General features: G+C 46.2%; 1 protein-coding gene across 1 annotated transcript in view; it reads left to right on the forward strand.

Annotated features, from left to right (window-relative positions):
* The window catches only part of RBM20 (RNA binding motif protein 20), a 208,810-nt gene that overhangs the window by 124,774 nt on the left and 60,215 nt on the right, over positions 1–23,821 (forward strand). The window contains exons 2-4 of the mRNA XM_028481282.2: positions 18,839–19,925; positions 21,331–21,392; positions 23,634–23,725. Of these exons, the coding sequence (XP_028337083.1) occupies positions 18,839–19,925; positions 21,331–21,392; positions 23,634–23,725 (1,241 nt within the window). The remainder of the gene's footprint in view (positions 1–18,838; positions 19,926–21,330; positions 21,393–23,633; positions 23,726–23,821) is intronic.

Genomic DNA, 23,821 nt, shown 5'->3' on the forward strand with positions numbered 1-23,821 from the left:
ACGTCCTCAGCCGGCGCCGATTGCACCAGGCCCTGGTCTGTTGGACACACACCTTCTTCCATAATCCGGGAGGTAGGCACAGTCCTCGTCCCATTTCCTGTGGCCGCCTGCGCTGTCTGGCTCCAGGGCCTGCGTTCTTAACCACACACCACTGCTTCTCCTTCGGGACAAGCGAGGGCAGAGACTTAGATACGGGTTTCGGGAGATGTGTGTGGTGGAGTGCCTTTTAGTAAACTCCTATTCTAAGAAAGTCCCAAGTATAATGAAATGAGACAGAGACAGAGGAAGGGCAAAATGTTCAATGATTGGTTGGAGCCTAGCCTCGTGCCTTGGGGAGACCTAGGAGATCATGGGAGGGGCCCAAGGCCTGAGCATAAGTACGGCTGTGGCCAGGTTGGCTGGATCCCGTGGGTCAGGATCTGGGACTGGCGCTTTTAGGTGTCTGTGACTGAGTGAGCGGCAGAGAGCCAGGGTGCCTGGGGCAGCCTGTGGGCCGTGACTAAATTAGGAAGAAAGAGCCCTCGGGCTCTCCAGGAGCTCAGTGGGCAAGTGGGCGGTGGACTGGCTTTTGGTGGACAGTTGGGAGCCGTCTGTTCAGACAGGCTTCTCAGTGGCTACAGGAACGTCACACGCTGAGTCCTAACAGGAGGGGAGCCTCCCTGACGCTGGTGACCATCCCCCCCACCCCCACCCCAAGGAGTCTCAGTCAAATAGGAGAATGCTGTGAGCTTTAATCTCTAGTCCTTTCTAAGCTCTTTTGGGGAGGTTTTACCCTGTAAAAGGTGTACCCTCCTGAATAGTTTTGCCAGGGTGTTATACTGGATTGTGGCCATCACAGATGAACATCAGATGGTCCAGACAGGGCACAAAGGGACGACGGCTGCTCTATGTAACCTGGCAATTAGGTACCTGCAGACAGCAACTTTTGACTTAGAAAATCACGTGAAGGTTTAGTTGGTTTGATTAAGTATTACAGTGTGAGATTTGGAAAGAGAAGAGGAAGAAAAGTGGCAGGAGAATGATGGCTCCGGGGGAGAAGTGAGCAAGTTCCTAAGTAATTAAACTGTAAGTCAGGCCAAGACCATCACGGGACCCATGACCTTCAGTCAGTGCCTCACAGAGAGGGGCTTCTTGGCTTTGTTTTTCTTCTCTTCCTTTCTTTCCTTCTTCCTTCCTTTTTTTTTTTTCTTGGTGTCATATTTTTTGCAAGACTTTTAGAAGTGCTTAGCTGTAGGATATTTTCTCAGCTGCAGCACTATTGACATCTTGGGCTGGTAATCCTTGCTTATGGGTCTGTCCTGAGCATTTAGGATTTTAGCAGCACCACTGGCCTCTGCCCAGTAGTCACCAGTAGCGCCCCCAATTCTGAAACAAAACGTCTGCAGCATACCCTGGGGGAAATTCTCCCCCAGTTAAGGGCCCCTGCTTAGAGCAGAAGACAGCAGGTTTTTCCTGCTGAAAAGTGTTGCAGTTACTACTTGGGAAGGTGAAACGGTGGGTCACCTCACTCCATGGCCTCCTGTTCCACAAAAATTTCAAAAAGAGGGGCCAGCTGTTCAGGAGTTTTGTGGGTTGGGAGTCAGTGTGACCGTGCTGTCTGAGGTGGCTACATCGCTAAGGGTCCTATGGGGTCCTTTTGGGGACCTTCAGGACTAAATCGTCACACGTGAAAACCCAGAGTCAAAAACAAGCAAGTAAACAAACAAACAGACAAACCACCATCACCACCACCACCCACAAAAAATAGGAAAGTAAACGAGGACTGAAGGCTTTGGAGTTTTATTAAAGATGGACTCATGGTTAGCACCAGATTCCCTCCTTCAGAAGCAGTCTCAGGAGTCCTGTCTGCATAGAGCTGGCCTGGGTGTTGATATGTGAAGAGGCTGGGAACATGTGGCATAAACATCGACTGATATTGTTTGCCATTTACACTCAGCATGTGTAATGCAGCAGGAATGGCTCCTGGCGGCATGTGACTGCCCTTCCAGCCGGGTGCGCGGTGCCTGGGACCGCGCTTTCTCTTTCGCCGGCTCCCTCGCTCATTTTCCCCCTCCTCTGCCCCTTCCCAGACTCGGGAGGGAGAGTCTCAGTGGATGCTTGTCATGACTGGCATGCGGAAAGCTGGTAGAATGTCATTGGAATTTTCTAGGGAGGCACTTGCGCGACACCCAAAATGATTCCCGGCTTCAGTGGCCTCAGGTGAGCGCTCCATGCCAGGAGCCCTGCTCTTTTTCGAAAAGGTAAGGTTGCATGACGTCATCCTACCGTTCCCCAGCCCAAGCAGGAAATCAAGGGTTTGGTGGGGTTTTTTGTTTTTTGTTCTGTTTTGTTTTGTTTAATTCTTTAGTCCGGGCAGCACTTCTGACCATGTTCTTGGCGCTAAGCATTTGTACATGAGTATGCTATTTGTCTGTATCCCCACCCCCTCCTGTTTAAAAAAGTTGTAATAAATGATTCACAACAGCAGGGTAACATGTGACCTAAAACAGCTCCTCATGACCCCAGTGAAATCAGCGATCCCAATATGAAGGAAGTGTAGATGCTTTTTTTATGCTGGTTACTTTTATAAAGAAAAGTCGCATGTCCACCGGAAAACAGATTGCATTAACACCAGATCGCGTTATCACCAGATCGGAGGGAATGTAAGGGGACATTTTCGAAATCCTGAAATCTTATGAATAATGGGGGTTTCCTGAGGTTGAGGTGTTTTGTGTTAATTGTTGGAATTTGTCTATGATGGAAAATGAACCTTAAGGCATTTGAAATGTCTCGTATCTGTTGAATGTAGAGTCAGACTCATGAACCGGAGGGGAGTGCTGTGTTAGGGTTCAGGAGCAGGAATATTTTGCCGGAAAAGAATGCATGAAAGTTGCTTCTGAGCACCTCTGAAGGAGCCGTGATATGCATTTCAGCAACTTTAGGTATCTTTAAGTAAATTACATTTCAAAACACGGCTATTTTAATAGTCCCCAAGCAAGCAAACAAGCAAGTATATAAGCTTCTGTCATGAGGTTCGGGGGACATATTTGGACATGGATGTGACGATCTGTTAGCAGGCTCAAGCACAACCAAACGTGACTCACCTCGTTTCTTTATCTCATGCAATTAAAAGTCGCTTTGACACATTCGGGAGAGGAATACTGGTTCTCTGCTTGCAAGCATGTCAAAGGAAATCCACACTCTCGTAAAATGGTGTGTATGATGTATCTTACATCATGGGAATTTTTTTAACCGTATAAAAATCCATATGTAGCTTTGCCATTGGTTTCTGCCTTACATGTGTTGGAATCTTTTTTTTTTCCTTTCTTTCTTTTTTGCACGTTTTTGCCAAGATGTCAGAAAACTGAAGGGGAGAGGTTAATACTTTCACACACTCACCCCTCCCCCCATGCGTACACTAACAGCTGCCACGTATGATTTTGTGGAATTTGATATTTTGAACGAAATGACTTCCTTATTTTCCATAGTAATATAATAATCAATTTTACTATAGAGAACTGTGTACATGTCAAGCCTCAGCTGCCCCTAATTATCAATGGGGGTAGCAGGGGAAAGGGCTGGAGAGCAGTTTTGAGTGAAAAGCCAGCCATCGGGTTTTAACCATTCTTTTTTGCCTCAGCCAAGGCAGTTCTCAATCTGCTTGGATCCGAACCACAGGTTTAATTTGTGGCGATTTGAGAAAATATCTGCAAGGGCATGTGCACGTGTAACCAAGATGGGCCTGTCCCTCTGTTGCTGCTTTCTGTTTCCTCTCCACAGTAACTTTCATACGACCACCGCTTTGCAAAACAGAGGCAAAAGTCAGAAGTCACCTACCTAGAATATTCTCTGCCTTGGGTGGCACCTGTGTTTTGTTGGCTGTGGTCATAAAGGTATGTTTCTTAAGGCACCAGAAACTTCCATCTACTTTCTCAAATAAATAGTTATATGGTGTTTTAAGAAGTCCCAACCATAATATTCTCATTTACTCTAAGGAATTTAAAAAAATTAAACAGGGCACATTCCCAGCACACGCACTGAAACATATACCTCATATTCCACAATGAATCACTTAGCATATTCTGCTAAGGTCTCTGTTCCCATAGGTCTAGAGATGGTCGTAAATTCGAGTGAGTTGAATAAGTATTTGTTCAGTGCCTCTAATTTGCCCGGCCCTGAGCCAGACAGACACTCAGGAATTTGAAAGATTTTAGGATGTGAATGATGTCTTCAGGGTGCTTATTTAGAAGGCAACAGTCATCCCCCAGCAAACCTCACCTGGCTTCCTACAGCAGAAACTATATGTACTCTGGGGCAGTCTTGACACAAAAAATATTTTTTGAACTGTGTGAAAGACGCTTCAGTATAGCTAAAAAATATTGACTGATTGCCCACCGTGTTTGTGACCCTCTGTGGGCATATAAAAATTTCAGTGTTTATTCTTAAGTATAATTTAAGACAAATGGTCATGCTGTTTGTAGTGACAAAAATGGCTTGTGGGGATCAGAGTAATGAAAAACAGATTGATTCTATTCCTTTAGAAATTGGTGAATCTCAAACTTCATTTCACAATATGTCTCCCGGGTAGCTATTAAAAATTCCAATGCCTAGGGTGAAAAGGAATCTCCGGAAATGGGACCCAAGCATCAGTACATTAAAAAACACCTCAAGGGGCTTCCCTGGTGCCGCAGTAGTTGGGAGTCTGCCTGCCGATGCAGGGGACGCGGGTTCGGGCCCCGGTCCGGGAGGATCCCGCGTGCCGCGGAGCGGCTGGGCCCGTGAGCCATGGCCGCTGAGCCTGCGCGTCTGGAGCCTGTGCTCCGCAGCGGGAGGGGCCGCAGCAGTGAGAGGCCCGCGTACCGAAAAAAAAAAAACAAAAAAAAACAAAAAAACACCTCAAGTAATTGCAGTGCCGTTGAAATCTAGTGATATAGATGATTTTATCAAAGACTTTTTTTTTTTTTAAGCCTAGGGTGAGTTGGAAGGTGAGTTTCTCATGATGATGTTGCTTGACTAAAGAACTTTTGACATTCTGGAGTCTGATTCTTCTGTTCTCTGTGTTAGTGAACTCAGTGTAAATGGAGGTATGTTTTCTTCCTATTCAACAAAGATAACATGACACTGAGCCAATCAGTCTACCAGCTAAATTACCTGAGGTTTGTGAACCTTGAGTGTTTTGATTCCAGGAGGCCAAATGTTGTTGAACATGTCGGCTGAGTCTCTTAAAGGAAGGTAGGTATAAGAATAGTCACATTTTTCCTTTGCATGGAAAAGAAAGCCCCTTCCTGGGGTACTGCACGACTAGTAGATAGAGGTGGCTCCTAAAAAATACAGCTGTTACTAAATTCCTTATAACTCACCATAGATTCTTAGAGTTGGGAGATTGGTTCAAGATCGTCTAGTTCAGTGGTTCTCAAAGTGCAGCATCAGAATCACCTGGACTTGTTAGAAATGCAAATTCTCAGGTCCCAACCCAGACCTCCTAAGATAGAGACTGGAGTGAGCTCAGCATCTGTGTTTTGAAACTTCCCTGATGCCCCTGATTTTCCTGATGTTCTGATTTTCAACACTCAAAAATCACTGCTCTGGTTTCACCTTGTTATTTCACAGACAGATCTAAGTGGAGATTAAGTGCCTCTGAAGTCACCCAGGACTAGAGGAGAAAATAGAGGCTAGAAACTCAGGTCTCTCGGGCTGAAATCTGTCTCTACATCGTGGCCAGATCATCCTTGCTTTTCCATGTGTCCATAAATAACAGCTTTAGGAAAACACCCACCATCCTGAAATCACAAGGCATAAAGGAACCTTAAATGTTATCTCATCTGACCCTCCCATTTCACAGATGAGAAAACTAAGGTCTGCAGGGTAAATTGACTGCAATAAGATGTACGATTATTGGTGACAGAGCCTGTCTAAGAAGGGGGTCTACTTACAACCAAAGTAGTGTCTATCCTGGCCTCCTCCCCAGATACCCCACACTGCCTCTTCAGTTTCATATGGACTCCTAGTATTTGGCTTAAATCACATTGATTAATATGTCCAGGTAATAATCAGGCAACTCTAGGAAAAGACCAGCTTTATTGAGTGAGAATTTAAATTCTTTAAAATTAATCTAAATTTTTATTTTGATTTAAAATTGGCTTGAGTTTTATAATCATCCTTGTACATTTACCAGAAAAATCTCAGTGGTATAAACTACTGAAAATAAAGTTTAGAAAACATAGGGACCATTCCTGGAACATGTGTTTCATTTCAGAATCATGTAGATTAGGCACATATCTCCTCAGATCACACACTGAAATTGCATTTTCTTCAGATTTAGTTAAAAGGAAAAATGTGGCAACAAGTCTGTTTGTTGAATATTTTAGAATTTTATCCTTGATGTGGTGGTGGTATTTACATAATTTTGACAGTGTTCAAAGACGGAGTCTAATCTACATTCTCCACAGAGCTTCATCTTCAAAGCCTTTTAGCAGCGTACACATGGCACATTTAGCTCAATGTATCACATTGAGAATGTGATACACAGCTATTATCTCTGCACACACACACACGGAACAGGTGTGTACACGTATAGATGTGTTTATTGGCTCTACACACGTACTGTGTGCCAGGCACTGTGACGTGAAATGGCCATGTAGTTTCTGCCTTCAAAATGACCGTGGGGTGTGAGGACATCAGATGAGTGATGGAGTAGACAATTAGTAGCGAGGGTGGTAGGGGTTAGAGTGTAACTGAAGCTTAGCAGAACAGCGGGGCATTATGGGGGCTCACCGAAGGGGCATGAGCACACACTGGATGGGGGCAGGAGTCAGAGGAGGCTGCCTGGAGGAGGTGCCATCTAAGCTGCATGTTGAAGGATGGTAGTTACCCAGGTGAGGGGGAGTAGTGGGGAGGTTGTCCAGCTGGAGGGAGCAGTGTATTGCAAAGGTGTTCGTGTGCCCATTGTTCTTCCCTGGGGCTGTAGTGGCCTATAAAACCCTAAATATTTCATTTGCTTGTATAAACATTAACATTTGGCTTCATAGAGAACTTACATAGCAGTTCTAAAATATACATTTCAACCCTTTTTTTGGCCACGCCCACGTCTTGTGGGGTCTTAGTTCCCAATCAGGGATTGCACTTGAACCACAGCAGTGAAAGTGCTGCAGTGAAAGCACCAAGTCCTATACACTGGACCGCCAGGGAATTCCCTTAAATATACATTTCAAACAGCTTCTTTTTCTGTCTCAAAAGACCCTGATGTTCCCTAGAAAAGTCTGTGGGTTGAGAGGTCACCGTATCTTGCATCACTGAGAAAACAGAAAGATCTCTCCTAACCCCTGGAAGTGAAATCACCCCCCTTGATTTCAGCCTGCACAAAATGAGTGAAATTCTGCGTGAATTTCCTGAAGAATTGTGTCTCAGGCAAACCACCTCCAGTCCCGAATGGCTCTAAGCTGCATTTTACTGTGAAAGCTGGTTCTGTCTGTGGCATGCTTCGTAGAGGAGAGCACCTTATGGCGAGGCACTTTTGGTATTTCATGCACTTAGTCTTCATGGACAGAGATGAGAGCCTCTCCTTGTGTAGAACTGCCTGCCCAAGAAAGGAGGGTTAGAAGAAATTAAATTATTTCACGCTGGCTGGACTGCAGCACATCTATCTGAACCAAGATATATATATAACAATTATAGTATAACAATAGTTTCTTTAAAAGCATTCCCAGGAGCTTAAAAATAGCTCAATTTGTGAGTAATAATAATAATAATAATAATTCAGTATTATTCAACTGTTATTATTATCATCACTGTGCTTTGCAGAACACCTGTACATCATGTTTGATCTTTGTAACAGCTAGCAGGGTGGACATTATTATCTCCATTTGACAGATGAGGAAGTTAAACCTTAGAGTTATCAGATTTCAAAGGTGGAAGAGGCCTTGGAGATCCTTTCATCCAGCTTTCTCATGTTACAAAAAAAGGGAAGTTGACTGACATGTAATCCCACTGGGAGTAAATGGTGGCTGTGGGACCTGGCCTGGGTCTTCTGAGTTCTAGCTCGCCAATTTCTTCACTCCACCGCACTGCTTTCACTCTTCAGTGTGTGAAAAGAAACTTGGAAGAATATGCATTTGTTTCTTTAAGGGAAATGTTGAAACCAGTCTTACATGCTGTTTTATGAGCTCATGCAGGTACAGAAAAAGTCTCTTACTTTTATAATTTTTCTATCCATAGAAGGGTAAACTGACAGATATATAGATAAATAGATATACACACATATGTAGATGTTATTGGTGAGATGAAGGTGGAATTAGGCAGTGTCTCAAAGGGGATGTCAGCTTTATCTGTATAATTTTATTTTTTTGATAAAAAACATCTGGGCCCAAAATACCCATAACGGTAGCATTTGTTAATTTGGAGTGATGAGCAAGTAATTAATAAGTATTTGTTATATTCTTTAGATTTTTGTAGTTTTATAATTCAAAACAAAACAAATATGAATATGAAAAATAAATTACCACCTACAATACCATCGTTTTATAAAATAAAGGATATTTTAACGAAAGAAAATTGGTACGGAAGGAAGGAAAAGAAAAAACAAAGTTAATATCTGGCTCTTGGTGGTTAAGTTGACATTAATCCTCTCTGCTTTAAGTCTTTTCCTGTTATGACACTAGCAGGATGTGTATTCTCTGCAGTTGCTGCATTATCAGGTCTCTTTTGCACATTTTGAGCACTTCTAATAACTCCGGCAGGAAAGGCAGGCCCTCTCTTGTCAGTTATAAAATCACTAGCTGCCCCTTTCTGACTGCACGTCCCCCAGGTTCCTAGAATCTTATTCTGACTGATGAAAGTGGTACAGAGTGCAATGGACCAAAAGGCTGGTGATTTGATATCAAATGTGTTATTTAACATCACATCCTAGATGTGTTAACTAAACTTACTGTGGTGATCATTTTGCAGTATATACATGTTTCAAATCATTACATGTATACCTTAAACTTATACAATGTTATATGTTAATTATATACCCATAAAGCTGGAAAATGATAAATTGGGAGAAAAAACACAAAATAAAGGAAATAGCTTTATATTTAGTACCTTTAAACAAACAACTCCCCCCCAAACAAAAAAACTGCACCCAAGGAAGTAGGTACAGGAATGTGGTTTTAGAAGCTCCTTTTAATGAATGTGGAAACCGAGGATAGAAAACCGGCCTTACGGTAAAGAGACCCTCATTCAAGTCCCAGCCTAGTCCCTTATTTGCTGGATGCCCTTTGGTGATTCATCTGACCTTTCTTGGTCTCACTCAGTCTTAATAAAAACTGGAAATGGTCATATTTGATTTACCTACCCATATGGTTGTCTTAGAGGTCAGATATCTAATGAGGTGAAAACACTTACTAACACTCCAACTAAAAAATATGAAACAAAAGAGAGATGATAGGATTATCATTGCTGTTATGAATCATTCCAAGAGGTGTCATGGTGATATGAATCATCATATGATAATGTCAGGCTAAAACCCAAACACGGGATAATGCCAGCATGAACCCAGTCATCTCAAAATTAGTCACAGAGGCCTCTCAAGTGATAATCCAGGAGCTCTCTTGTTACCAGGAAGACAGCACTGTCAAAAAAGTGTGTGATCTCACTCTTCTCCCACAAAGAAGACTCACCTGTTGCGTGCTGATGGGGACGGTACACCCTAGTGGCTGCATGAGCCCTGAGGAACAAGGATGAGGACTGGCTTCCAGTCCCAGCTCTCCTCTATCTAGCTGTGTGATTGGGCTGATTCACATATTATGGCAGCTTCTTTGGGCTTCCCTTTTTTCCTCTGTAGAATGAGTGTGTTACACTAAATCGTCTCTGAGATCTCTTCCTGCTCTTAACATTTGTGATAATTAGCTACAGTTTAAACTTCAGCCCCAATATTACTGTGGTATCATCATTGTCATCGTTGTAACCTGACACTTAGGGATGTTCCCTGTGGTTCATATCCTAACCTAGTGAGTTGAGAATTTATGATTTGAGGTTTAGCTCCCAGGAGGCAATGGAAGGGCAGGACCCAGCAAAGGCCTGACCCTGACCTGACCCTGACCCTGACCATTGCACTTGATTTGATTTGGTTGCTCCATAAAGTGTGAACAAACCTGGAAAACATTCTCTTGCCTGGTCATGAGCTCTCTCGTCCGGATGGTATTTTGTATCTTACCATGTGAGAAGAAATGGCATATTCATTGCTTGGCCTGGAAAGGGGACTGTGTTGAACTGGAAGTGAATTTAAATTCCTGATTGTTTATCTTGGAAGTTATGGTGCTTACTGAAAATGTGACCGGTCCCGTTGGGGTAGGTGCCACCATGCTCTGAGCTGCGGTTCTTGGCTTCTGCTTCTGGATGGCCAAATGTTACCAGGGAAAAGCTTGCTGTGAGTCCACACACATTCATACCACTGAACTTCAGCTGCGTCCTTGTGTTATTATTGCATGGCCTTTAGATCTACCGTTGACTACTTATTCAGTTCACCAAGCGGCTGTGATAACGCTCTGTGTTCCCCCCAAGTGCCAGTCCCCACTCCTGCTCCCTCCTCTCCCAGCACATGTCCACTCTTATTTTTTTTTACTTCCTTTCTCTCTGTGTTTACATCTCTTTGTGTTCTCTGTCATCCATCTCTATCTGTCTCTAAGGAAGATTCCTCTCTCTGCCTTGGCAGAGCTCACCTGCCCTTTGCCCTGATGACGATTACGATGACGGTGATGATAGTAATAGTAATGGTAATGATAGTGGTAAGAAGTCTAGTAGTAGTGCCGCTTGCTGCTGCATTGGTTTAGCGACTGCTTACTGTGTGTAGGAGCTGTGTGGACCAGTTTATGCCTACCCTGTCATTTAACTCTCAGAACAAGCCTATAGCTTAGGTTATAGCTCAGATATAACCATCTTTGCTTTAATAATGAGGACTGGGCTTCCCTGGTGGCGCAGTGGTTGAGAGTCCGCCTGCCGATGCAGGGGATGCGGGTTCGTGCCCCGGTCTGGGAAGATCCCACATGCCGCGGAGCGGCTGGGCCCGTGAGCCATGGCCGCTGAGCCTGTGCTCCGCAACGGGAGAGGCCGCAACCGTGAGGCCCGCGTACCCAAATAAATAAATAAATAAAAATAATGAGGACTGAGGCTGAGAGAGAATAAGTATTTGCCTACAGTCACCAGCTGATACGTGGCAAACTAGAATTCATACCCAGGTTGATACAAACTCTGAAACCTGTGCCCTTAGCCTCTGGGCAATGCCCCTTCCCATCCCCGCACCCCATGTGTGATGCAGAGCTCCATCACATCGGTATGGTTGGTATTCCATTAATATGGCTGAATCGATTTTACCTCTTTCTACTCTGAATCCTAGTGGCAATGAGATTATCTCCAAGGACGTGAGTGACAAATATCACTTTTCTGTAAGGGAAGAGTGTGCCGTGATCACACAGAAGATGTTCTCTTTCCAGTAATCTTCGGCCAATGCCACATCCTTACGTCTGTACAGCACAGTTTCCAGAGCGTTCTGACAACTCCTTAGTGAATCCCGCATCAACCCTCATAATGTAAATGAGGAAAGACTGTGACTTCTATTTTTTTTTTTTTTTTTTGCGGTACGCGGGCCTCTCACTGTTGTGGCCTCTCCCGTTGCGGAGCCCACGCTCCGGACGCGCATGCTCAGCGGCCATGGCTCACGGGCCCAGCCGCTAGGCGGCATGTGGGATCTTCCCGGACCGGCGCACGAACCCGTGTCCCCTGCATCGGCAGGCGGACTCTCAACCACTGTGCCACCAGGGAAGCCTGTGACTTCTCTTTTAATAGATGAGGACACTGAGGCTCAGAGAGGTAAGGTCTGTTGTCCACTGTGACTCAGTTGACAAGCGCTGAGTTATGACTGGAACCCAGGATGCCTGATTTCCTACCCTGGTTCGTACAGGGCAGTCCACAGCCCAATATGTACACTTGTACCTGTCCTCCAAGTGAAAGAAGACCAGAGAACCATCATATCTGTAATAAAGAACTTTTCCTCCTGGGGGATAAATGAATTCCTTGCATAATAAAGCCAGTTCTTAGTACAACAAAAAAATGGCTTGTTAGGTGCTGAGGAATGAAAGGCGAGGCTTAGAAACTGCTCCCAGGTGAGGGCCGAGGCATTATGTCCCCTCGCACAGGAGCACCTGTGTGGCCAGAGCCGGATCTCCAAACCTGTAGAAGGTTGTGCAGCCCACACCTTTGTGGGCCCTCTCCCCTGGCACCCTATTCATACATGGCCTCATGACCACAGTGCGGGTCTCTTAGTCAGTCCTCCGAGGATGGAGGAGCGTTCTGTTTCCCGAACCTCCAGGAAGCAGGTCTCTCTGGTCAGCAGATACACCAAAGTGCCTGCCCGAGCGTCCCCTCGCCTCCAGCTGCTGGGTCCGTATGGTCAGTCTGTTCTGCAGAAGTTGCTGGGGCGTGACAGGGAGCTCTTGAGTCAACGTGAGGCCATGGAGGGAACCGTCTGAATTCCATGCAGGTGGTTCAAGTAGGTTGGCTTTCTTTTTACATTGTTATTTTTATTAAGCACATAAAGGAAATGCATTGGTTCATGGAAAGAAAAGTCCAAGCAGATCCAGGGGAAGCCAGCATGAGGCATCCCTATGCAGACATTCAGCAGTGGCCTGTGCCCCTGTCTCCAGGCCAGTGTCTTTGGGTGGGCTTTATTCTCAGGCATCCTTAAGTGGTGGCTTAAATTCTGCCAGTTTAGCAACCTGGCCATGGCCTGACAAGAAGACAAGTGTCTCTCTCTTGACAGCTCCAGCAGTATTCAGGAGTGTCCATTCCTGAGCCAGTCACTGTGGCCGGGGGCTCTGACTGTCCGGGACTGGGTCACCTTGGGTGGACATTACTATTCTTGTTGTATAGATGAGAAAATTATGAGGGTTGGAAAAATTAAGCGACTTTCCCCCATCATACAACCAGTAACAGGCAGACGGAAGCTGGGTCTCTGACCACAGCTCACCCTATAGCTGCCTTTCACCAACAGCTGATGAATCTTTGCATCTGTAGGTTGATTAATAAACCCAGAATGTTTGTAAGTTTTTGTTCAGACTTCAGGGACGGCCTTTGAGTTGGCCTTTTCTTTCACTTGTTACATTTCTCTGAAATATCTGAGGCTTGAACCACTTCCTCGTGTACCTTACTGTTTTGTGCTTACCTCGGAACATTCCTCCTCTCTGTGTTGACCTGTCGCCCCTATGGTTTCAGGAAGATTTCTCTTTTTCCATCTCTAGCACCTTTGCCTGTTACATAATAGATGCTGAGTCGCTGTGGGCTGAATCAAACTCGTGAAGCCCCGTTGGCCCCTTTGCTGGAGTCTGTTTCAGAGCAGAGGCCCCGCGGCCCCTGTCTGTGTCATGGGTACCCTCCCTTCCTTTCAGAACAGGATGGATTATGTCACAAAAATCTTGCTGAATTTCCAGCACCCCGACTCATACTGAAGAAGGACAGTGCCTCACTTCTTGTGCCCAAATACTAATCCATCGTGACATCCTGCTGGGGACTCAGAATGAAATGTGAAAGAGCTTTGGGACAAAGAGTGAGGGTTAGAGACAGATGTTGGCTGTCCCAGGGGGTGCAATATGTCACACATCCATTTGACACTATGGGATTAAACCATTAGAAACAGTTTTCATCTGGAGCTCCTAAATCTCCCAGTATTATAAAGGCAACTCGTTCTCCTTTATGTTGTATTTTATTTCTAAAACTCTTGAGAGAAATTCTGCTTTAATTGAAAAACAAAACCAAAGAACAAACAAACAAAAAAACCAACTTTCTAACTGAGCAGGGAACCAAAATTTTTAATGTAATTACGCACTGTGAATTCTTTTTTTTTTGGCACTGTGAATTCTTTGTTACAATTAACGGCTCAGGAAAGGAAATGAAACCTCAGCCCTCGGGGCAGTGAGCCTCGTGGAGGCCTGGATGAATCAGAGTGGCTGTGCTGTTTCTTCTGCGAACGTGGACCAGCCCTCTGTGGGGTTGTGTGGTAGGTATTCTAGCTCTGTGCCGGATGCCCAGGTCATGTGCCTGACTGGGCTGCACTCCCACCTGCCCAGAGATGAGGTTTGACCATATGACTGCAAACAGAGCTGCTGCACAAGACCTAGAAGAAGAGAGGATGTGGCAGGTGCATAGAACCCTGCCCCCCACCTGTTCCCCAGACAAGGGGGCATCCCTGCTCTCACTTCTGGAGCTGACAGGGGTTCCAGAAAGGGCCTGTATCTCTGCATCTCCCCAGTGCTCAGCAAGTGCCTTGCATGTGGAAGGTAGTCAGCATCTCACTGAACAGAGGGGAGGACCACAGGGAAATATGGGTGGAGATGATAATTTGGTGATGAAATAGATAGTTCTGGAACTTAAGGCTTTTGGAGGCAAGGCTATTCTGTCAGGCACTAGAAGCTGCTTTGAAAGCTCTGGGTTTTCATTGAGGTTTTATTGCCACCCAACTGTGTGCCTTTGGGCAAGTCACTTTCTTTGTTAATGAGAGGGGTGGATGACTTGATCGCTAAGGGTCTGTAATTCTAAGCTTTCCCAGGGTGCCATTGCTCCAGCTGCTTAGAGAAATGTGACTCGGAAAAGGAAGAGACCTCTGGGCTTTTCTGGCTCTTGGCTAAGTTCCCAGAGGGTGTTCAGGTCCTGGGTCAGATGGTCTGTGCTCCCCAGGATCTCTGGGGGCAAGAGTTCATACCAGAAAGATTCAGCCAATGTCCCCACACCCACTGCTGCCTTTCTGAGTGGAAGCCTCTTTTGCATCTAATTTTCTTGGTGGATTTTATTAGTTTCCTATTGCTTCTGTAACATGTTACCACAGATTTAATTTACAGTTAAATTTTGAAAAGTTCTTACAGTTCTGGGGATCAGAAGTCCAAAATCAGTCTCCTGGGGCCAAAGTCAAGGTGTCAGCAAGGCTGGTTCCTTCTGGAGGCTCTAGGGGAAATTTTGTTTCCTTGTCTTTTCCAGTTTCTAGAGACCACTTGCATTTCCTTGGCTCATGGCTCCTCCCCCTCTCTGCCAAGCCAGCAGCATAGCATCTTTTCTCCTTTCTGACTCTGCTTCCATCCTTATATCTTCTCTCTCTGACTCTGATTCCCCTGCCTCTATTTTATAAGGACTCTTGTGATTACATTGGGTCAACTCAGATAATCCAGGATAATCGCTCCATCACAAGATCCTTAATTTAATCACATCTGCACAGTCCCCTTTACCATTTTAGGTAAGATTCACAGGTTCCGGGGATTAGGATGTAGAGATATTTTTTTTGCGGGGGGGGTGTTCACTATTCAGCCTACCACGGGGATTATCCATTTGATTTCAAAACCTAGATTTGGACAGGGAGTGAGAGTATTGGAACTCTTGCTTAGGAACGGGGAATTGTGGACAGCTCTCTAGGCCGGTGACTCTGTACCTGAGTGAAGTTTAAGCTGTATACAACAGCGAAATCCATTTGCTTTCTGCATATATTTAGATTCTCCCTCCTATAATGCATCCATTATCTTCCTTCTTCATTCTGTTCATGGTGGTTACCAAGTACCCACCAAGTGCGAGGCAGTGTGCCCAGAAAATGTGAGAATCTCCGAGACATGCTCCCTGCCCTGGTGGAGCTTACGTTTAGTCGAGGGAGAGAGGCACATAAGCAGTTATTTTCAATATAAGGCAGTGATGTGACAGTGAAAAACCAAGGAAGACAGGAGGGTGACCTCTGTTCTATCCTTTAGGGTGTCAGACCACATGCCCCAATTTTTGGCTCAGAAGTATGATTGTTATATGCACCTGAATTTTAAGTTATTAATGCTGATAGGCTAAGAATTTTAAGGCTTTTTTAAAGTAGGAGAAAGTGTTTTTTCTTTTTTATCTAAGGGTCTTTGGTTCAAAAAGTTATCTAGCTCTGATGATTCATGTGAAATCACTTCCATTCAAGGTTGATTCAAGTTAGGGACAATAGGAATTTGCTAGGCAAAGCGGAAGTTGGGAAGAAAATCTAGCCAGTCTTCTTAATTCATGCTGCATGTGAATGAGTAAACTTCTGTAACCTGGACTGTCCTCAGAAAAGCACTTGTTTCCCGTGGCTGACCTACAAATACCCAGCGAGGTTGGCTCTCCTAGTTGGAAAGACAGCTCTTCCTTGCGTGTCCTTTCAGAGGCAAAGGGGAATCTCCAGCAAGAGCTCCCTCCAGCCCAGAACACAGTTTTAGAAAACACAGTTGACTTCTCTGGGAAAAACAGAACCAACCTTTCCTTACTCTCATGGAAACCAAGATGGCACCTCATTATTGCCATGTTAGCAAGGACAGGCTGCATTGCAGGACAGCCCTGGTAGGAAGGGTTGGCCCTGTGTGGGCAGGGCTTTGAGTTAAGCTTAATTGCTCCTCCAAAGCTCAGCTACTTAATACTACACAAGTAGAAATCTATCACCAGACTCTAGACCATCCTCCTTTTTCTTTCATATTCTTGCCTACGTGGACAGTTAGCACTTCCGCAACTCTGCTGCTGCCATGATTTGTGCCCGGGCCACACTGGGGCCACCAAGGCTTGGCTGCAACCAGCACAACCACCCAGAGGAGAAAAGGTCTGTCACCACCTTTAACCAGCCCTCCAGTATCTTAAAATGCAGCCAGCCTGTTCTGTCCTTGGAGCACAGCAGGGCTGCTGGCTGCGTGAAGGTCCTGTCTCTTTAATGACTTACAGCAAATTCTTGATCTCTCCTAGAATGAGAAAGAGTAAGACAAAGTCGTTTTTGTCTGGCTGCGAATGTGTTTTGTACTTGAATTTGAATGTGGGTGTGCCTAATGTTCTGAGAGCTCACTTCAGGCAAAACAGTGAAGCAGCCCATGAAGAAATACTCAAAGAGGGCTGAGGAACTGTGTACTTAACCACTTGCGCCCCTTCTCTTCTTTGCAAAGCCTGGCTGGGGTTTGACTCCCTGGTCTGTACTCACCAACAATGGGTATTTGTTAAGTAGATCACCTAATCTCTCTGAGCTTTAGGTTCTTGCCCTGCAAAACTGGGATGAGGTTACCCGTAGCCCATAGGACTAATGGTGAGATCCCATGAGATAACATAGGCAAAGCACTGGCCACACAGTGTCGCAGTAAGTGTGAGAATCTCTCCCACTCACCTGCCTCCCCCACCTGCCTCCCCTCATTCTCTCGGGCCAATGTAAAGCGCCAACCCAAAGTGGGAGAGCAGTGACATGCCACACACCTCCCTTTTTTCCCTCGCCTGTCCCTACCTCTGGCCCTTCTTTGTTTCATTATCATCAGACTTGTACGGTACAGAGCATGTGACAGTGGACACCTTGTCTAAAGCGTCCCAGCTTTGCAGTTTCTATCCCACACTGCAGTAGACATGCTGAACGTGCAGCCTGGGCTGTCCATGGCCATCCCAATCTCAATTGCACGGTCCCATTCTTCCCATTAAAATGTCCTGAGAATTCCAGTTTATCAACATCCCGAACACATTTCCTGATTGCACCCACTCCTCGGAAGGGGACTTTAAGACCAGGAAATATAGGGTCTTACAAAAGAGCCCTGACAATGGTAACCACGTGTCCCAGATTTTCTGGGAAAGTCTGTACCCTTTCCAGTTCACAGGTCCTGATTTTTGGTCTAGCAAACACCGTAACTAACCAACAGGGGTCACGTGAAAGGCACGTGTCAGACAGAACACCCCCGAAATAAGATTTTGTGAGAGCCCACCACTGCCTGTGATCTCAAATTCAGATTCTTCACTTGTAATTTTTTGATTGTTTCCTATGCTAGTTGGGTTTGAGAGTGAACTGAAGGGCACATGATTCTTGTTGCTTTTGGATGTGAAATGAGGACAAGGATGAAAATGTGTTCGGCACAAATATACACACACAATTCATTCTGTGTGCAATTTTGAAGACTACTTTTTTCATTTAACATTAGAGTATATGGATTTTTCTCATGTCACTATTTTTTTTTTCTTTGTAAACGATGACCTTACCAAATTCAAAATGGAGCCGATCCCTGGCAAGGATGAGTGCCGGATGAGGATGGGGAGAGCAGATACCCAAGGAGGACTTAGTGTGGTGGAATGTTTTCTGTCTTAAGCTTAGTGATGGGAACACTTTTTTTGAATGTCTTAAATATTACATAATACAATAGAAATTTATGCACCAGTAGTGAATGGTTACTGAACCTTTCATTCTATAAATGTATTATAATTTACTCACTTTAAAACTCCCCTCCCTATACTGTTATCAGTTATTTGTAACTTTCCATATTGGACTCTTAAATAATGTAGTATCATTAAACATGTTTGGGTATCAAGTTTTGTCTGCATTTTAGCTCATTTTCTTAGGATAGATTTATAGAATTGAATTACTGGGTCAAAGAGTATGGCTGTAATGAATGCATGTCGCCAGACTACCTTTGGACAAAGTTGCATGAGTTTAGACTATCATTGATATTGTATCCATTCTGCTTTATCTCACCAGCACTGAGTGCTGTGAGATATATACATGGCTATATAGTTATATATACATATATATATATATATATATATATTTGCTACTTTGCTAGGCAAATATTTGCTTCTAATGGTTTAACTTGTATCTCTTTGATTACCAGTGAGACTGAACATTATGCCATATAAGAATTTTTCTGTTGGAGTTTTAAAATAATTGTTTAACTGATGTGTATGAGCATAGGTTTTTGCAGACTCGATTATATGTGGGGCCTGTGTGGGAGGGTCTTGTTTGTATGGGAGGGGCGACCACGGATGAGCAAACAAACAGCCTGTTGTCCCCCTGGGTGGAAAACAGCTGTGCATCTAGACCTTTGTCTCCCTGCAGTGCCGCCAAGCTCCTGGACAAGACCCCGTTCTCGGTCAGTAACCCAAGCCCGCTGCTTCCTTCGCCCGCGAGCCTCCAGCTGGCTCAGCTGCAAGCTCAGCTCACCCTCCACCGGCTAAAGCTGGCACAGACGGCCGTCACCAACAACACCGCGGCCGCCACCGTCCTGAACCAAGTCCTCTCCAAAGTGGCCATGTCCCAGCCTCTCTTCAACCAGTTGAGGCATCCGTCCATGATCAGCTCCCCGCATGGCCACACCGGGGTGCCCCAACACGCAGCAACCATGCCCAGTGCCCGTTTTCCCTCTAATGCAATTGCCTTCTCGCCCCCGGGCCAGACACGAGGCCCAGGGCCCTCTGTGAGCCTTCCCAGCCAGCCCCCCAATGCCATTGTGATGCACCCTTTCAGCGGGGTCATGCCTCAGACCCCTGCCCAGCCAGCAGTCATCTTGGGCATTGGCAAGACTGGGCCCACCCCTGCTGCAGCGGGATTCTACGAGTATGGCAAAGCCAACTCGGGCCAGGCATATGGCTCTGAAACTGATGGTCAGCCCAGTTTCCTGCCAGCCTCGGCCTCTACCTCGGGCAGCGTGACCTATGAAGGGCACTACAGCCACTCAGGGCAAGATGGCCAAGCCGCCTTTCCCAAGGACTTCTACGGACCCAACGCCCAAGGGTCGCAGGTGGCAGGTGGATTTGCGGCTGAGCCGGCCGGGGGCTTGAAAGGCGAGGTAGGTCCGCTGCTGCAGGGTCCGAACAGCCAGTGGGAGAGCCCCCATGGATTCTCTGGCCAAAGCAAGCCCGATCTTAGAGCAGTCCCCAACCTGTGGCCTCCAGCCCCCAGCCAGCCCTATGAGCTGTATGACCCCGAGGAGCCCACCCCAGACAGGACCCCTCCTTCCTTTGGGGGTCGGCTCAACAACAGCAAACAGGGTTTCAGCGGAGCCTGGCGGCGGGCCACGGAGGAGCAGGCGACGCTGTCCGTGCGGCCCTTGCAGGCGCATGAGCTGAATGACTTTCACGGTGTGGCCCCCCTCCACCTGCCCCACGTCTGTAGCATCTGCGACAAGAAGGTGTTTGATCTGAAGGTGAGTCATCCAGGACCGGCTGGGAGCCACAGCTGGAGCCTTGTGGGCTCGCCGCCACAACCCAACTCTTGCTGCTCACGGGCCAGGAACTGTGACGTTTGGGGACTGGGTAACAGAATTTTGCCATCGGTACCCTTGACGAAAAGCCTAGGTATTAGAACCAGAAGGAATTTCAGAAATGTATCGGGGCCAGTCCCTTGCTTGAAGGCAAATAAGAGATTCTTACCCATGGTTATAGGTGAGAGATGAGGGTGAGTGGAGGGCCAAGTGACCCCACTCGGGTTATGGAAAAGGGACTCAGGCATTAGCCTCTGCCTCCTTGTCTACATTCCTTGAGAACGTATACTGTACTGAGCACAAAAGGGGGAAAGTGTTAGCAGAATTTTGAGTTGGGCGAGGGAGTAATTCTCAGGTGGGACCTAGACAAATTATTATAGAGGGGCCTCAGCTTCTGCATCTGCAAAATGGAGGTAGAGCCTTATTACACCTTTTCAGTGGTTGTAAAGTGCTTTGGGCCCCTGTAAACAAAAGTCCATGGTAGTATAAATTTCCCCCCAAGATGTATTGATGACGCAGTGAAATATTCCAAAGCAATAATAATTGCAGTTAGCATATATTAAACCCTTTCTCTGTGTCAGCGGTAACTCTCCAAGGTAGATACTATTATTATACTCATTTTACAGATGCAAAAACTGAGGCCCAGAGAGATGAATTGACTTGTCCAGGGCCCCATAGCCAGAAAGTGGTGGAGTGGAGATTAGAACGTGGGTCTGACCCTCCCAGAGCCTGTGCCTCTTTATCACTGAGCTGTACGGCCTCTTGTCTCTCATCTTGTCTGCAGAGCCCAGTAATCCTTGTTTAGCGGGCAACACACCACAGTGTGTCATTCACCCCTGCTTGGGTTATGTCATGCAGACGCATCCCTGTCACTTGGGTAGACCATACCCTCTCACCTCCTGTCTCAGGAGGGGGCCGGCTAACGTGGGAGGTGATGGAGGATTTTGTCTCTCATAAGTCTTTTCTAAGGCTTTGCAACTCCCTGGGAGTCCACCTGCCAGATTCTCATATGGAAGTACATCGGAGGTGTGGTGGGACCAGGGGCCCCCTGAGAGGGGAAGAGGAAATCGGACTTGTGAATCTGGGCTCCTGTCCAAGATAGGCATGGGATGTGTGGGTGGAGGCCGATGATGATGATGATGATGATGATGATGCCGGCCGGTTAGGGAGGCAGGAACGGGGGAGGAGCCTGGATGGGAGGGGAGCAGGGGAGGGAGAGGCATCGGCAGGGCTGGTCCAGCATCTGGGCACTCTGCGCTCCCTGCCCTTAGGAGGAAGCCTGTACTCGTCCACTGCCTTCCCAGGGGCTCAGTTCTCCTTCGGTCATTTTTCTTTCCTTCTGGCCTAGGACTGGGAGCTGCATGTAAAAGGGAAACTACACGCTCAGAAATGCCTGCTCTTCTCTGAAAAGTAAGTGCTGTCCAGGAGGACAGGTTCATGCATGCACTCAGCGAACATTCACTGAGCACTTACTGTGTGCCTTGCTTTGTTCTTGCTGGGGAAAGAGTAGAGGACAAAACAAGCAAATCCCTGTTCTCTGGCAGCGGGGTGGGGCGGTGTCAGATGATAAACCAGTGAACTCTATAGCATCTCTGGTTGTAAACACTAAGCAGAAAATGGCATCAGGGCAGGGGCAGGAAGTGTGTGTGTGTGTGTGTGTGTGTGTGCGCGCGCGCACATAGGAGGAAGCCTGTACTCGTCCACTGCCTTCCCAGGGGCTCAGTTCTCCTTCGGTCATTTTTCTTTCCTTCTGGCCTAGGACTGGGAGCTGCATGTAAAAGGGAAACTACACGCTCAGAAATGCCTGCTCTTCTCTGAAAAGTAAGTGCTGTCCAGGAGGACAGGTTCATGCATGCACTCAGCGAACATTCACTGAGCACTTACTGTGTGCCTTGCTTTGTTCTTGCTGGGGAAAGAGTAGAGGACAAAACAAGCAAATCCCTGTTCTCTGGCAGCGGGGTGGGGCGGTGTCAGATGATAAACCAGTGAACTCTATAGCATCTCTGGTTGTAAACACTAAGCAGAAAATGGCATCAGGGCAGGGGCAGGAAGTGTGTGTGTGTGTGTGTGTGTGTGTGCGCGCGCGCACACACACACACACACACACACACACTCAGAGGGGCTGGTGGTGGGAAGGCCTCACTGAGGACACCCCAGGAGGGCACGGAATGAACCGTGGCCGTCTGGGGGACATGCACTCCCAGCAGAAGGAACAGCAAGTTTGAGGGCCCTGCTCTGGCGTGGTCCAAGAATGCTCAGGCAGCATCAGTGTGAGCAGTGCGGAGTACCTAGGGGGAGGAGCCAGGGAAGTAGTGGGGCCCCATCCTGAGCACTGGGGCTTGTGAAGAGGACTTTCACTTTTGATTTGAATGGGACTGGAGCCCTGGAGGGCTGAGCAGAGAAGGGATGTGCTCTGGCTTCACTGTCTGGGACCCTGGCTGCCATGCTGAGAATAGGTGGTGGGGGCAAAGGCAGACTCGGGGAGACCAGTGAGGAAGGGGTTCCAGATAACCCACACAGAAGAGAGAAGAAACCTGGGCCCAGGGATGTAGAACAGAGGATGGGGTTAATTGTTTTGAAATGAGCTCATCCAAAAGGCCTCCCTTCCTTATTTACAGTAACCAAAAGGTAGAAGCAACCCAAATGTCCAGGCCAGATAAATAGATAAACACATGTGGTCTGTGTTTACAGTGGAATATTATTCAGCCTTCAAAAGGAAGGAATTTCTGACACAGGCAACAACAGGGGTGAACCTTGACCTTACTCTAAGTGAGATAAGCCAGTCACAAAAGGACAAGTGCTGTGTGAGTCCACTTACAGGAAGTACTGAGAGTAGTCAGATTCATAGAGACAGAAAGTGGAAGGGTGGCTGCCAGGGGCTGGGAGAAGGGGCTGGGGAGGTAGTACAGAGTTTCAGTTTTACAAGATGGGAAAGAGTTCTTTGGAAGATGGAGGGTAGTGATCGTTGCCAAACAGTGTGAATGTACTTAATGCCACCAAACCGTACACTTAAAAATGGTTAAGATGGTAAGTTTTATGTTATGTGTATTTTACCACAATTTTAAAAAGTGATTTTAAAAAGGCATTTCTTTTCTGGCTCCCCATTTTTTTATTGTGATAAGACTCACATAAGACTCACCATTTTAACCATTTTAAGGTGTACATTTCAATGGTATTTAGGACATTCACAAGGTTTTGCAAATACTACCAGTCTCTATTTCCAGAACATTTTCATCACCCCCAGAGGAAACTTATACCCATTAGGCAGTCACTTCCCATTCCCCCTCCCTACCCCCAGCCCCTGGCAACCACTAATCTGCTTTCTATCTTCATGGATTTGCTTCTTCTGAACATTTAATATGAATAGAATCATATAACATGTGACCTTTCGTGACTGGCTTCTTTTTATGGCTGAGTAATATTCATATATATATATATATATAAATTTTGTTTATCCATTCATCTTTTGATCTATATTTGGGGTGTTTCTACCTTTTGGTTATGACGAATAGGGCTGCTGTGAACATCTCTGTTTGAACATTTATTTTCTACTATTTGGGGTCTAAGCCTTGGAGTGGAATTTCTGGGTCACATGGCAATTCTTTGTTTAACTTATTGAGTAACCGGTTCCCCTTTTTCACCCCTCTCCAGCGCCGCTGTCCGGTGTGTACTCGGTTCAGCAGAGGGAACACTGTGTGCCTCTCCCAACAGCACAGCCGTTTATAACCCTGCTGGGAACGAAGGTGAGAAAGGGCCCGCAGATCAGCAGCTTGAAGCAGAAATCAGTTTTCCAAAGGTTTCTTACTCCCCACCTTTATTTATTTATTTATTTATTTTAA

The sequence above is a fragment of the Physeter macrocephalus genome, chromosome 20 (genome assembly GCF_002837175.3).
Source record: "Physeter macrocephalus isolate SW-GA chromosome 20, ASM283717v5, whole genome shotgun sequence".
Classification (NCBI taxonomy): Eukaryota; Metazoa; Chordata; class Mammalia; order Artiodactyla; family Physeteridae; genus Physeter; species Physeter macrocephalus.